Source organism: Habropoda laboriosa, unplaced genomic scaffold, assembly GCF_001263275.1.
Source record: "Habropoda laboriosa isolate 0110345459 unplaced genomic scaffold, ASM126327v1 scaffold126, whole genome shotgun sequence".
Lineage (NCBI taxonomy): Eukaryota > Metazoa > Arthropoda > Insecta > Hymenoptera > Apidae > Habropoda > Habropoda laboriosa.
This window is the reverse complement of record NW_017100288.1, coordinates 1,386,512-1,402,100: the sequence shown is the minus strand read 5'-3', so window position 1 is coordinate 1,402,100 and position 15,589 is coordinate 1,386,512. Positions and strand designations below refer to the sequence as shown.

The 15,589-nt window shown below is 36.9% G+C and overlaps 1 protein-coding gene and 1 long non-coding RNA gene across 2 annotated transcripts in view; both read left to right on the top strand.

Moving 5' to 3' along the window:
* The window catches only part of LOC108573762, a 23,660-nt gene extending 11,069 nt beyond the window's left edge, over positions 1-12,591 (top strand). Inside the window, exons 2-3 of the long non-coding RNA XR_001891406.1 lie at positions 10,690-11,021; positions 12,330-12,591. This is a non-coding gene — a long non-coding RNA (uncharacterized LOC108573762). The remainder of the gene's footprint in view (positions 1-10,689; positions 11,022-12,329) is intronic.
* A 1,958-nt stretch (positions 12,592-14,549) lies between these two features.
* The window catches only part of LOC108573724 (diuretic hormone receptor-like), a 114,497-nt gene continuing 113,457 nt past the window's right edge, over positions 14,550-15,589 (top strand). The window contains exon 1 of the mRNA XM_017936197.1: positions 14,550-15,255. Within this exon, the coding sequence (XP_017791686.1) occupies positions 14,961-15,255 (295 nt within the window). The 5' untranslated portion in view covers positions 14,550-14,960. The remainder of the gene's footprint in view (positions 15,256-15,589) is intronic.

Genomic DNA, 15,589 nt, shown 5'->3' with positions numbered 1-15,589 from the left:
TTAATACAAAATAATTAAATTATTAAGTACTTTTAACACAAAACATTTAAATTATTAATTTCAAATTTAAATTATCAAATTATTCAATATTTTTAACACAAAATATTTAACAATAAAATACAAGATATGAAATATTTTCTACAAAATAAGCTTCAAACGATAAAACACTGCACAAATTTCTGTAAGAAAACTAACAGCGCAGTATGAAGATATCGATTCAATCAAATCATTTGCAGTCATAAATGTAATTCTATTTTCTTTTTCACGAACATTGAAGCAACTGTTCCTCATTTGAATATATATGATTTTCATACTCCAATTTAAATATTCAAATCGAAGGGTCCATACTTGAACCAGTTTCGATCGATACTTTTACATCTTATCACGTTTAAGTATCTATCAAGTAGCACTTCGTCTTTACGTATACGACAGCGAATCACCTTTTAGTACGTCTAATATAGTATACTACTGGACCAATAGCGAGGAAAACAGCCTCTCGTAATACTTTTTTCGGCAATATTTATCGCTCGAAATTTCCTACTAAAATGTAAAGCTACAACCTGAAAATATATGTTTGCATACTAAATGAGATACAATTTTACAGTACATTTGATCATTTTCTTAGATTATTATTTCAAATTTAATCCACGATAGAAATGTACGTTCTTTCGTTTGATACTAATTTTCGTCGAGTTTATTCTCAATTTTTCCATCATTCTTTTGTCACACAAATAACATTTATTCCCAATTTTTCAATCGACGCTAATTTTTCAAATAACATTCATATATCTGTCCGTTGCAATATGAATAATAACGCTATTTTCGTATTACAAATATAAACGTAATTTCATAGAATCGTAAAAAAGTTTGTCGTTCATTTAAATCGACGTTTTATTGTTATTTTATACAAAAATTCCGAAATTGACATTTACGAATGTTGTCGTTGCGTGAAATAAATTCTTCCGGTGTTATTTAACACCACAGATATACCGGTATACACGATAACAGCGTGGAAAAAATTTTATTTACTTCAGCGTTAGTTTCACTGGAATTTCTCGAAAAAACTTTCTGCCCCTGTCGTATTGAAAAAGTGCTCGTCACTTGGCTGTTTTAAATTAATTCACGTAAATAGACAGATGGACGGATCGGGAAAGATGGACAGGTGGATCGGAAACAGGTAAAAGTCGAAGGATAGGAAACACAGGAATAGACACACGTCTAAATTACGTATGAAATGTTCGATACATGTTGGATATTGGAAATGGGTTATTGAAATGAAATAGTCTTTGTAAACTGTTAATTATCGGACTCAGAGGAAACGTCTTTACTCTTTCAAATGCTCTAACGAACTGTCTCTGGACACCAAAAAAGGGAAAGTTGGGGTTCGCTTATACCTACTCTTCGTTCAAGATAAGAGTAACCTCGTTTCGCGCATGGGACGTGCCTAAGGCAGGGGCTAGAACGTCCAAACCCCCCCACTTAACCGCCTACGTTTCTCTCCGCCCTTACCCTCTGCCACGCTCTCTGTCTATGCGCAGAATCAGAGAGCGAGGTTATTCTTATTTTGAACGTGCAGTAGGAACTGTTTACTCTATTGTATTGCAGTGTGCAGACACATCTGGTGGAAGTATTTTAGTGTCTCTGTCCAAAGGAACGCGGAGACATTTTTGTCCTCGCTTGATTACTTCTACAGGGTGCTGTTAGAAATAATCCAACATTGGGTACGGAATTCCAGTTTCACCGAACGTTTAATTTCGTCGATAAATTGATAACGTATCAGCGGGACCTTTCTGTCTCGCGTGATTTCGAATAACGCGTTTTCACGTTAACAGATTTGAAACTACGAAGAACAATTTTCCATTCTTGCGCTGTTTTTCGCAGTTGAAAATTCGTCAGTAATTAATTTCTCGTAATACATTCTCGTATTAACAATTTTCGATTCTTGCGTTGTTTTTCGCGATTGAAAATTCGTCAATAATTCATTTCACGTAAATTTTAAAGAACGCGTTTTCACGTTAACAGATTTTGAACAGTGAAAAACAATGCAAGAATGAGAAATTGTTTTTCAAAGTTTAAAATCTGTTAATGTGAAAATGCATTATTTGAAGTTACACGAAAAAGAGAGAAATTTTATGTTCAGTGTAATTATTATAATTTTTTATTCTTGCATTCGTTGCATTTTGTAGATGGAAAAAGAAATTCTATAGTTCATTCTGTCTTAACGGATTGTGTTTATCATAAATATATTTATTTGATCGTTTACCTGTCTTATCTGATCGACGTACCCGATTGACGTAATCAAGTACCTGTTCGACTGAAATTGTGTGCTTGATTTACCTGATTATGTATGTACATGGTTAAACAGTCCACGTATCTCGTTCGCTTAATCACGTATCTAATCCGCCTAATCAACCGTTTGATTTTCCTGTTCGCATTCCAGCTTTCCTCACCATTTACCTGATTCTTTTATTTCACAGTTCACGCATGGTGGATTTTCTGATTACACGTTTCCTTCGATTTATCACTCCTCTGATTTCTTTTGTTCCAGTAGATCTTGTTTTGCAATAGAAATTAAACGAGATTATGGAACAGCTTTGTTATGAAATTCGAGATTTCAGTGTAATTTCTTAGGCTTAATGTTGTAAAATCTAAAATTTTCTAAGCGTTTAAATTATAATAGAAATTAAATGAAATTCTGGAAAACAGTTTTATTTTGTTCCAATAAATTAAATTCGTGATTACAGTTCTTAGCAAAACGAATAAATTTAATCTAAATTTAATAAAGAAATATCATAAGTTGTTAGTAAAAATAATTTCATCTTCGTTCATATTTTTCACTCTTAATGACACGAATAATGAAGATATAATATCTTCAATAATAATCTTAGAAAGCGTTAGCATATTCACACCACAGGATATATTTATGCAAATGAAGCTTCGAAGTCTCTCATCTCGCTATAGTTTAAACTGCATTTACAATATACATTCATTACGTGAAATCACTTCGAAGAAAGATGAATATTTCATACATTGTAATCCGATGAACACGAACAATGAAGCATACTAATTGATTACGATGAATTCAATCCACCGTGGCAAATGGAACAATTTTTGTGCATTCATAATTCGTTCAAATTATACATGCAGTAACATGGTTATCAAATTGAATTTTTCAAACAGTTACCTTCGATAGATAAGTAAAAACGATAAAAAGTATAATATAGGATATCTGCTGGTAAAACAGCAGAAATATTTACAATAATAAATTCTGAAATACAATTTAATTTGAAAACGTTTGATTTAATGAAATTATCGACTATGAAAAATGATATTAGATAAATTTTGTGCTTCATATTTGTCAATTTAATTTGAAGATTTATAGTTTAGTAAAATTATTAACTATGAAAAATGATATTAGACAAATTTTGTCCTTCGTATTCCTTAATTTAATTTGAAAATTATTAATTTTGGAAGGCGATGTTAGGTAAATTTCTGTTTCCTATTCCTTACGAAATTATTAGACTATTAAGGCTAATTTTGGATTACGTTCATCGTATCTGACAGCAGCATATGATAGTAAGCGATTTGATGGAGAGATTGAAATGAAAAGACTTCACGAATATAATAGTGCGAATGAAAATTAATTATACTTTGTCATACACGATCTTCACAATTTCTTCTCTTTAAAATAAAAATCAGCCTTTAATTTTCTTCACAATATATTCTTTCATGCTACCATTTATTTTTCGTTAAATTGTTATGTTATAAATATCGCGAAAATTTAAAAAATTTAATAAGAGTCCCTACAAAATTGACTGCCATACAAAAATTTCCCCTCAACCATGTATTTGTGAGCGAAAATATTTGACAAATTTCACACATTTACGAGCAAACTAAAAAGCAAAATTAATTTCCTCTTTAGAACAGGGTATTCCAAGAAACCTCATAGCACAAATTATGGTTACACTTAAATACAAAAATGTACACAAATGTTTTAAAATTTCCTTACAAAATCACCTTTTCCCCAAAACCAATAAAATCTTATCTTAACTATCGACTCTAAATTCTTCTCAAATTGTCACTTAGATAATGCGATATGTCCAGATGAGACTGATCCGTTGTACCATTTCCTCGAGAGGGTTGTTTCAAACGAGAAAGTATCGAGTCTCTTCGTTAAAAAGTTTAATACTTGGGTAAAATGGAAAACAGGCTTTCATTAACTCGCTCGATACGGTGAACCTAAATGGAAAAATGTAAAGCAACCCCGTAACAAGTGCAACAATGGGTGGAAGAAAGAAACGAGGCAAAAGGAGGAAGACAGTTAAAGAGTAGGGAGCGATCTGGATTAACGAATTCAATTAAGTTCGAGTCAGGGGTGCTTCGTCCCTCGAAGCTAGGCGTGTCGATTTAATAATATTCGACCATAAATTAATTAGCCTCTGTAATTCGATAATTAAGAGAGAGAGAGAGAGAGAAAGAGCGAGAAGGTAGAAAATTCGAATGAAATTGTACGTTTACTTGACAAACACTTCACTTTTCCTCGTTCCATCGGGTGCTTCGTTAATTTTCCAGCTTCGCTCTCTCAGAAGTCACTGGATGAAGAAACTTTTCAAGTTTTCTGTTTCGAGCGAGGAAAAAGGGCACGATTCTCTTTTACTTCCAGTTTCACGGATAATCACTCTGTCTCTACTTCGGCACGATTAAAATTCGTTAAGGGAATAGGTGACGTTAATTGCTGGTAAAGAAGGAGTCTTCTTGCCTTCTTGGAACAATAACAATTTTGTTCGAAGCGAAAGGTAAGCAAGAAGCTCGTCGTAACTGGAATAGGATCAATCCGGGACTGTTTAACCATTCTGGGCTAATTTTACGTTTAAATAATCCGACAAGTCGAGGAAGAGGAACAGCAGGGAGATTCTGAACAAATAGGCAGATCTTTTTGTCGTTTCAGTGAAAACAAGTGTTGGAAATTTGCTGTGATAATTATTGTAAAAATTAATTTAATTGTTATTAAAATTATAACGATATCTGTTATGAAATTTTATCGATAATGAATAGAATTTGGGAAATTTGAAAAAAGGGTGCCATTTTGGTGCATTTTGTTTTATTTAGAATTCATACATTTTTATAAATACAATTATATAGATTAAAGATCACTTCGATAAGTGTTATATCTCATAATTGTTTTAATAACTATTTTGATTTTCTTCGTCAAATTTGTTAATCTCAAAATACAAATAAATATGTATATGAGAAAATCTATGGATCAAAATTTAAATTTATAAATTAGAATTAAATATACGATAAATTTGAATTTATAAGTTAGAATGAAATGTACAATAAATGCAAATTTATAAATTAGAATTAAACATACGATAAATGCAAATTTACAAAATTAAAATTCAACAATTGATCGTCGTCAATTTTTCGTTCGATTTCGAGCTAGTCCTTGAAAAGAGAATTAAAAAAATTAGTCCTCGATGATATTTCCCCTTTCATTTCGTTTTTTTCTCTCGATCGTCATAACCTGTTGAATCGTTCTGGATTTTCCGGTGAAAAGCCAGGGCGAGGAAGGGTGGCCGAAATTTTCGATATTCGAGGGAAAAAACGCTGGAGAAAGAAATTGTCGAGAGTTCGATCGGTCGATAGTTTTTGTTTGAGTTGCTGGCGATCATAAATATTTTCCCAGATTTGTCTGGCGGTGACTCTAAGGCGCATCCTCAAGTGTCAGGACGACAAATTATTTGACTGAGCCTTATATACGCTCACAGATAACTTTTCCTCGTCCTCGTATAATCCCCTCAAAACGGGAGTGGAGGTTAAATACACGAAGCTGATGATTCAGTGCTATCCGTATCAAATGGATTTTCCTCCTGCGATCATTATACGTTTCTGTTATGCTTATTATAATTTCTTTCGGGGGTAATTTTAACTTTGTATTTTATTGCATTACGAAATTTGCAAATTTATCAGCGATTGTGCTTGCAAACTTTTTCTCGATCGATTGTATCGATCAATTTAATTTTCAAATTATACACAATTTTAATATTCAACACTCGTGGCAGAAAATAGATGTTCGATTACGACGAAAAAAATTTGTCCTATTGGTGTTTTAAAATTTCAAACAAATTTTTGAATTAAAATTAAAAATTTCTCGTTTTCAAGTTTCTTTTGTTAAGTTAACGTGAAAATGCGCAAGGGACGAAAATTAGAGATTAAATTACGATGAAAGTGTGCAAAAAGGCGCGAAGAGCGCAGCGCGAGAAAATATTTGAAACGCCTATAGGTGCCCCAAGGGCACAGCGCGGGCAAATAGAGGGTCTATAGGCGCCGCAAGAGACAGCGCGGGCAAATAGAGGGTCTATAGGCGCTCCAAGGACACAGTGCGGGCAAATAGAGGGTCTATAGGCGCGTCAAGGGCTCAGCGCGGGCAAATTGAGGGTCTATAGGCGCGTCAAGGGCTCAGCGCGGGCAAGTCGAGCGCCTATAGGCGCCCACAGCTGCGTACGAAAGGTTTTCAGAGCCTTATTATTTATCGTGCAAAAGTACGTTGTACTCACGTGAAAAACGAACGCAACGAAGACTTTAATTAAGAACTCTGTTAACTTAACTTAAATGTCAGAGCGACTTCGGTTTTAATTCCATCGAAAGTCTCTCTTATTAGAACGAAACGATATTTAACATTTTTATTTTCCGATTAATTAAACGACTACCACGGTGTTACGTTACGAAAAATCGTAGTGAGAATGTTTGAAACGTTCGATAAACGGACTAACGTGATAAACATCGAGGAAAAAAGAGAAAAATGTCAAGTATGCCATTGAATGTGTGGAATTCGTAGAATTTCTCTTCTTTTTTTTTCATGTCACACGGAGAGATCGTATTTTCGAAATTTTTACCAGTTGTCCCATGGTGTACCTATATACGCGATAGAAATATTTTCTACACTAAGCTCACCGATTTTACTGCTATTTGTATTTCGATATTTTTTCCCACTCTCTCGTCTCGCGTTGATTATTACGACGCGAGCAAACACGATCATACGAGATTTAATAAATTCCAGATTTATTTGTCTCCTGTGCAATATTCATTGCCAGTGCAAATATTGAGAGTCGATGTATGGGGTGAGAGATATGGAGAAGTATTCGATAATTTCAAAAGGATCATAGGATTAAATAATTAAACGAAGCGTCAACCGTATCCGATGAATTACAAATTTTTAGCTTCGGCGTACGGTAGGAAAGAATATCAACGTCGCACAGTCCTTTGTCGATTAATTCGATATCGATATCGACGTCCTTGCCAAAAGCACGATTATACGCTATCGATCAAAAGTTTGAAACAATTGTACACTTTGAAAAAGTGTGTCAAAATAAAAATAGCAGATAAACAATTTTAAAATAAGTAAATGAACTTTTCAGTGTTCGAAGAGATTACTCGGTATTAAAGAATTAGAAAACAGAAAATTGATAATGTTAAGAAATTAAGGGAGAAAAATTAATAACGTTAAGAAATTTGAAAAGGAATTAATAGTGTTGAGAAATTAAAGAAAAGAAATTAGTCATGTTAAGGAATTAAAGAAGAAAAATTAATAATGTTAAGAAATTAAAGAAATGAATAATATTAAGAAATTAAAGAAAAGGAATTAACAACGTTAAGAAACTAGAGAAACAAAATTAATAACGTGAAGAAATTAAGGAAAAATGTTAATAATGTTAAACTAAATAATTTTGTAGTATTAAAAGAATTTACAAAAATAGAAATACCATGAAATACATTCATAATGTTCAATTAGGAAAGCTACGTACATATTTAAAAAAATTTTCTTTCGGAATTTTTCATGTCGAAATTTGCATTGGGACATCTATTTCGAATTGATCCTAATACTCTATAAAACTTTGAGTAAGCAATAGCTAAAGCGGGACTTCCTCAGGGTTATCGTTAATCTTCATCCGTATCATCTGAAACTTTCACTGTTTGGCACGCAGACCCCTCTAGATGTGCCATTAACACTGACTTTCCCGTCTTTTGTATTCTACGAGCTTACATTAAGGGTGGAACAAGCAGATCGAACGTATAAGACGGTTCTCGTACTACGGTTACGAACTATTTTCTGCTAAATTGCTAAAGGCATTGACAAGTTTCATTTTATCATGGGATTTAGAGTGTATCGGGATATTTTGATGTACGAGGTATCATTGACATTCTACGTGAGTATGTTTCTTCGTCTATTTTAGAAGGAAATATAGCAAAAAGTAGCGAAATCAATATTTCAACAATTTTTATTCCAAGTAATTTTTAATAATTCGAGCGAAAAGGAATAATGGGAAAAATTGTTTTTTTATTCGTTTAACAATTAAACGGTAAAAACCAAATTTGATAAAAATAGAAGTCAACTAATACTGTTCAAGAAATTATAAAAAGTATATTATAATTTTATATTCTGCAAATTTCGTAAATATACTTTTTATAATTTCTTGGACAGTATTAGTTGACCTCTATTTTTATTAAATTTGGTTTTAATCGTCCAATTGTTAAATGAACGAACAAATCATTTTCTCATTATTCCTTTTCACAGGAATGATTAAGAATTTCTTGGAATAAAACGTGTTAAAGTGTTGATTTTACTAATTATGAAAAAATGTTGTAAAGAGAATGAGACGCAATTTTATTTAATTAAAACAATATTTATACCGTCATAAATATTAATCATAAACATATTCGGTAAATTTGTGTTACTTATGCAGGCTGCTGGTTTCTAATTTAAAATCCGCAATATGACTTCTGTTTCATTTGAATATGTATAATATACACATATGTAAATGCTTTTCGCGGAAATCTGTTACGGAAAATTGCTAAAAATTCATTTTCATATCTACGTACATTTTCGAAAATAATTTTTCTTTTTTTTTGTAAATAACGAATGCAGGGAAAACGTTTTATTTCACGTTTCCCAACAATTTCGCCAGGAAGAAATTAAGTTGAATATTTGAAAATTTATTAACACTATTTCTAATCAAATATATTTTCAACTTTCTCACACTTTCTTTTCTGGAACTTTGACATCAAACTTTCCTGATCAAATCTCTGTAGAATAAGTCCACAAGATTTTTTGATAAATTTCCTCTCAGCTTCCAAATGTTTTATCCGCGTTGAAATTGTCATTAACGTTCTCTGCGAATGAAAAATAGAAACAAAGCGTATTCCAGAATATTTTAAGGACATTCTTGTTCCATTTTGCCAAATATTAATAACCAAAATATTTTTCCAAATAAAATGGACAATTTTTCATTTAAAAAAATCTAAAATCTTTCCAGGATATTTTGAGCTAATTAGAACATTTTTCGGGCAAGTCTGTGTGCATCAAAAATAAATTTAAACAAAGCCCCTCGCGAAATAAAGATACACATTTATTTCTTTTTCTCGTTTATCAGAATTTTATTATTCATAATATTCCCATATTGAAATTTATCAGTGAATATACACGTACCAAAACAATTGTAATAAAAATTAACGCGTAGAGGGCGATTTTCATTTGGACGATTGGTTATATGAAAAAATACGCGTCGAAATTTTTCTTCAGAACCACTGTATACCAAAGTTTCATCGAAATCGGTGATTATCACTTCCGGGATCGTTTCACCTCTCGTCTCATAAACTCGAACGACTCGTCGCGTGTCCTTAAAGTTCGAACAGGACTAAAAACAATTCTACTTTCTTCTTTCTCTCGATAAAACTATGTTGCACATTTGTCGTAATCTTTTCCTCGCCTATTGTTCCCAGTTGAATCGCTCTCAGAAGCATTAAGCAACTGCCTTTTTACCGGCGATTGCGATAACTCACCACTGTCCAAGCGAATCGAGGTAAAAAAAGAAAAATAGAGGAGAGTGAGAAAAAGCGCTCGATAGACGAATGGGATTTTTACGTCCGTTGCAAAATCGACGACTGAATTACTCTATAAATTTTTCCATCGCGACGCTCGCGTCGCACTTTGAACAATGCCAAAGGGGAACGAGTTGAAAAACAGAAATGTTCTCATGGCTTGAACGTCGTCGCGTGAAAAATTGTCTCGCTGTTGTAAGCACCCCCGTGTACGTTCAACGTGGACTCTTTGCTATTCATATTCTTCTTGTTTTCTCCGTTGCAAATTTCAACCCTTTAACCCAGCCGGAATTAATTCTGTTGCGCTCTGGAGTGAATTGAACCCTTTGTTACTGTATACGGTTCTCGTTACACAATTGTGAATGGTGTATTTTTTGCTGTTTACTAAAAACCTCGCTCCATTCCACAATAATGCGGAGCATCAGACAGATAGGAAGAGCGCGAAAAATTGGAAAAAAGGCATCGGTAATTAAAGAATAGAACGAAATTCAGGGAATAAAGAAGTTTTTGGAATAACTCGGACATTAATGTAGATAAAAAGAAGCTTAGAAAATGAGAAATAGAATAGGTAAATCAATTTTAACCCTTTCACTGCTTTTGGCGCCTATATTTGGCAATTTTCTCGCACTTTCGTACACTTTCGCCTTAATTCAATCCTTAAATTTTGCTTAAAATTCAATCCTTCGAGTACTCTCTGCGGCCCCTGAGGGTAGTTTACGAGTAATTCTCATTTATACGTTAAAATTGGACACCCTGAGTAGCGAAAGGGTTAATAATGTCTCTAATGCAGTTGAATCGTTTTCATTGCAGATATTCGCGAGATCGACGGGGCGAAACAGACGGCGAACAAAGGGGAGGACGAAACGAAGGAGTCGTGATGTAAACGAAGCGCTGTCACGGGAGAAATCAATCGTCGATAGCAGAAGTAGCTGCTAGGATCTCTGGAGTCGGGGAACACGTCTCGAGGTGCATTGTATGCGAGGAATGGGAACGGGACCGTGTATAAACGGGACGCGCCTTTATTTCTCGGAAATTCGAAATATATTGCGGCGGTGAGGAACGATCCCGTGAGTCGATGAAGCGAGCACGAGGACATTCTTCGATATTCCTTTAACTGGAGCGTCGTCGCTGAGCGTGTGCAGGTGAGTGAAAAAAAGAGTATGAAAGAGGGATATAAATAGGGGAGCGTGAAATAGCGCGATAGCAAGTGGAGGGAACGAGGTGCATGTGTAGGAAAAGAATATAAACAAAGGGAATAGAAAAAGGGCGCGAATAAAGGAGATAGAGAGAAACGAGGGATGCACGAGTGTAAAAATTGTATGGGAGCGTAAAATGGGGAAAGGAATCGAATTGGAAGAAAGAGTGAAGGAACAGGAAGTTTCTCAACTATCTGACTGGTTTATAAGTATTCGTGTGTCTTTTGGAAATAATTTGAGAAACTTATTGTTATTTATTTATTTAATTTTACATCGAGTTACTAGAAAAATAATTATACGTTATCTCTTTTATGGACACGCTGTACATTGACCATTATCTCCTGCTCAAGTAAAAAGCAGCCTGATGGTACTTCATAAATGCCACTTTTATTCTTCAAGTTTCGATGAAGATGATAATCAGTTGGAAAAAATGTGTGTAACGAAAGTTTCCGGATACAGAGTTTAACAATTTATTGCAGTGGAATGGAAGGTAGTAAAAAGGAAAGCCTGATACCTTCGTAAGTTAGCTACCCTGCTGAGTAACGATGCAGTATCACCTGATCGTTTAATTAAAAAAAAAAAAAATATGTCATTGCGTAGATGAGAAGTTTGCGCAATTTTGAGTCCGGGAACTTTTGTCGCATATTATAGCGTGTCTTGCTTAGAATGAATATCTGAATTATTTCCGCTGCTATTAAAAGTAAGAAAAAGTGACTAAGAGGAGTTTATATGGTTCGAGGGCGTTCATTTGGTGGTGATAAAGAAACGTCCAGCTTGTAAGGTTGTCTTCTTTTTTTGTTTCGTTATTTTTACGTTGGTCTGATTTGAACCCTTTTCTTCTATTCAGTCTTTCAAGGTTAGGATGTTACAGGTCGTTGAATTCGTCTTGAAACAGATGTTAATATGCAGAGAAATGTCTCTTTAGGAGACACTTTTTAACATGTTCTCATACGATTTTGAAGACAATTTTCACCCCTTTAATGTGAGCCAATGCAGATTTTTCGAGAACTACCACGTAACGAAATTTCATTTGATTTACTCTCATTTTGTTTCAATAACGGAAAACAATTCAGAAACACCACGTATAAAACGTACTGAAACAAGATTTACTTTCTACTGACCATCATTGCACATTCTTTCGATAAACATTCCCATTCACAGTTTCCTTACCTCCAACAAACCCCCGAAACTAAAAAAAAAAAGAAAAAAAAACGCAACAACAAAGTTTCACAATAAAACGAAATAATTTCACAGGGGAAATAGGCACAGCAATTACAACAGAAGGCAACACAAGCCAGCGGTACGAGGATAAACAGAAGAGAAAAGAAGGAATTCGTAATAAAAAGGTAAAAACGTGACCAGGTGAAACAGGGCGCAGCATGAGGCGAGCTTATGGGGCCAGAGTGAGTTGAACGCAACACCATAGGATAGCAGGGACGGGTAGAACATGGTGCTAGAGAAGAAGAGGAGAGGACGATGGTGGCGCATGCTCCTCCTCGTTGTGCACGCATCGTAGGCCAGGCAGTTGCCCTCGTCGGCTCCAGGTACATGCGAAAATCCATATTGGCGCCGTGTACCGTCTCCTACGGCCGTTGACAGACTCCGCGGACAGGGTAGAACCTCTCGCGCGACTGCCGCTGAGAGCGTCGCGACGCAGCTTCCTTGAGGCTTCCGCGCCGCTCCCACGAATCCAAGCTGTTTCGCGGCTTCGAGCACGTGCCGGCTGCCAGTCGCGTGTCACAGTTCGCCGGCGGACAACTGGACCACCCCGTGAATCTTCCTTTCCATCAAATTCCCTCTCTCGAGAGAAAGAACAAGTTGACGAGGAAAATTATCCACGAGAGAGGACATCGTTGGATACACCGAATAAATAAATGCTCCAAGGATAGCAATCGTATACACACAGATCGGTTAAATTATAGAAGAAACAGTAGGATTGGAAAGTTTGGTTGATACAAGTGGTTCGAAAAAGTGGCGAGCATCGACAGGGTGCATCCTGCAGGGAGCGACGAACGCGGAAAGTTGGAGTGTTACTGAAGTTTCCATCTAACAGTCTAAATACGGAGAATTGTGAGCATCCCAGGTGGACTTTAAATGGGACAATTTCTCAGTGCGTCGTTAGAGGAACAGTTAGACGGCTTATACGTTCGTGGTAAACGGAAGATTGTAAGAGAAGCGTTTTCACGAGGGTGTCGATAGGGGAATTACCTCTGAAGAATCGCGGTGACGAGAGGATTAGGTGTACGAGCGACGGAGTTAGCATACAAATGAACCGCCTATCCGTGAACTTTTGAAACTCGTTCGCACAGCTATCGACTATTGATTATAAGGAACTCTGAACTTTTCTTCTCCACGGTGACGATAATAACCCCGGTGTCGACTAACCATCTTCAACTTTCCAAGAGAAATCAGAACTGAACACGCCGCGTTTACACAGATAGCTTTTAAGAGGTCCTCCGAAGTTCTTGATAGCCTCTTCGCAGGCTGCCACTGTACATCGAATCGCGGAAGGGGGTTGGGGAACGATCGAAGCAGACGAGGAGGCCCTTTGTTCTCAGCTTTCATCCTCGTGGTGTTGGCTCGCGGACAATAGAGAGAACTTCGTCTCTGATTGTTAGTGCTCGATCTGGCGGACATCTCGTCGCTGATAGTTCGATAATTGGTTTTGCATTTCGAGCGGTTTGCCTAATAGCTGTCGAGTGCCGTTTTACGAACGATCCTGTCCGTTCCACCGTGCAGGTGTATTTACAGTGCGAAAACTGGAGACGAATTAACCGTTCGATCCGTGGTGTTACGTCGCGATGACACCGCTTTGACAACAGGAGCGTTAATGGGGAGCGCGGGAACATCCTAATAGGACGTCTAAATGCTCCCTCAACCATGAAAAGGAACGATTTCCACGTGTCGTGAGTCAATTTCATTTCACCAAAGCTGCCGTGGAATTCTTCCCCTTCGACCTAACGATCCCTTTCTAAAGGTCCGAGACATTCCCCGGAGAGCTCAGCTGAAATCTCTCTGTGGAATCAGGCAGCATCGAACCTGCGTTTCAGCTCGCCTCGTCTGGAAGCTACGATTCAACGAACCCTCGAGGTCATTCGAGCAATAACCTGAACGAAGAGAAATAGACTCGATCAGAAACTTCCTAACAGGGCGCTGTATCATACAGCGAAAGAGGATCAGGAGTACGTCGAATAAGAATCCGAGGGAGTGAAACTCGTGCGGGTATTAAGGATTCTTCAGGGTCCACTTGTGATATCGCGTTCGGTGGACGAAAGGAGTCCTCGAGGATTAGTCGACCCCTCCTTTAATGGCAAGGGATCTTCGGGGATCAACGGCATTAGTCGGGAAATCCGGCGGTCGCCGTGAATATCTTCGGTCTCGTTCCCGTGGAAAACACCGACCGAGGAAATAATTGTCCTTCGGTAGAAAAATAAACTCTTCTAACCTTCGTGTCTCTTAAACGTATACGCGAGAACAATGGACCAAGTGTGATCGGCATTTCTCGTGGAAACGGCGTGTTGGAAATTCCACGCGCGCGGCTGTTCAGATCGAGACGAGACGGTACGCAGAAGAGGAGTGCACAGGTCAGTTATGCCTGAACGTGGAGAAAGATCGTGACACCGGTGGAAATCTTACGAGAATTACGACGATAATAATGTCACGGTTTGTGTTTAGAGGAGAGAGCGACGAGTATCTCGCATAAACAATTCAACGAGGACCTGGTATAAAGATAAGAGCAAATCCATGCTGTTGTGACTCTTTTTTTCCCCTCTCTCTCTCTCTCTTCGTGTCGTCGCGGCAAACGAAGGAATACACACGCGATCGAGAGGACGAATAAGGATAACATTTACCTCGCGGACGAACAGCGGTTGACTCCAGTCGATCATGGCCTGGCAACCGCCTAACGAGACCGTCTTCGACACCGGTAATTACGTTCTGAACGTTCTCTACTATATTAACAAGTCGAACGAGTCCCTGAACCCCGAGGCGATCAAGTGTCTCGAGCGAAAGCACCAGGAGGAGCTGCATCGGCTCTCCCTTGATGAGACACAGCAGGAGGAACAACCGGGATGCGAAATTAGCTGGGATTCTTTGCTATGCTGGCCAAGGACGCCTCCAGGAACGTTGGCCACGCTGCCGTGCTTTGAGGAGCTGAATGGAATACTCTACGACAGCACCCGTGAGTAAAATTCTTGTTTGCTGGTGTCATGCCAGACACCCCAGGGTATCTTCTTCTTTTTTTTTAAGAAATAGGGTGAATAGAGAGGGGAGAGCTCGTCGTGAGGTTAACGTCTGTTATCTGGAATGAGATTCGATGCGGATTTGTTTTTCTGATGCGGGCAAATATGAACGTTGACGTTCTTTTAGTGTTTCTTTGTGAAAATGATTTTGGGAGATTCCGTTGATAAGATGGTTTTGTGTGTACTTGGATTTGAGGAATTAACGAAGAAATTCTCTTCTTTTTTTTTTAATTGCGAGTTTGGTGTCGAGGAATTTAAATCGATTGCCTTTTA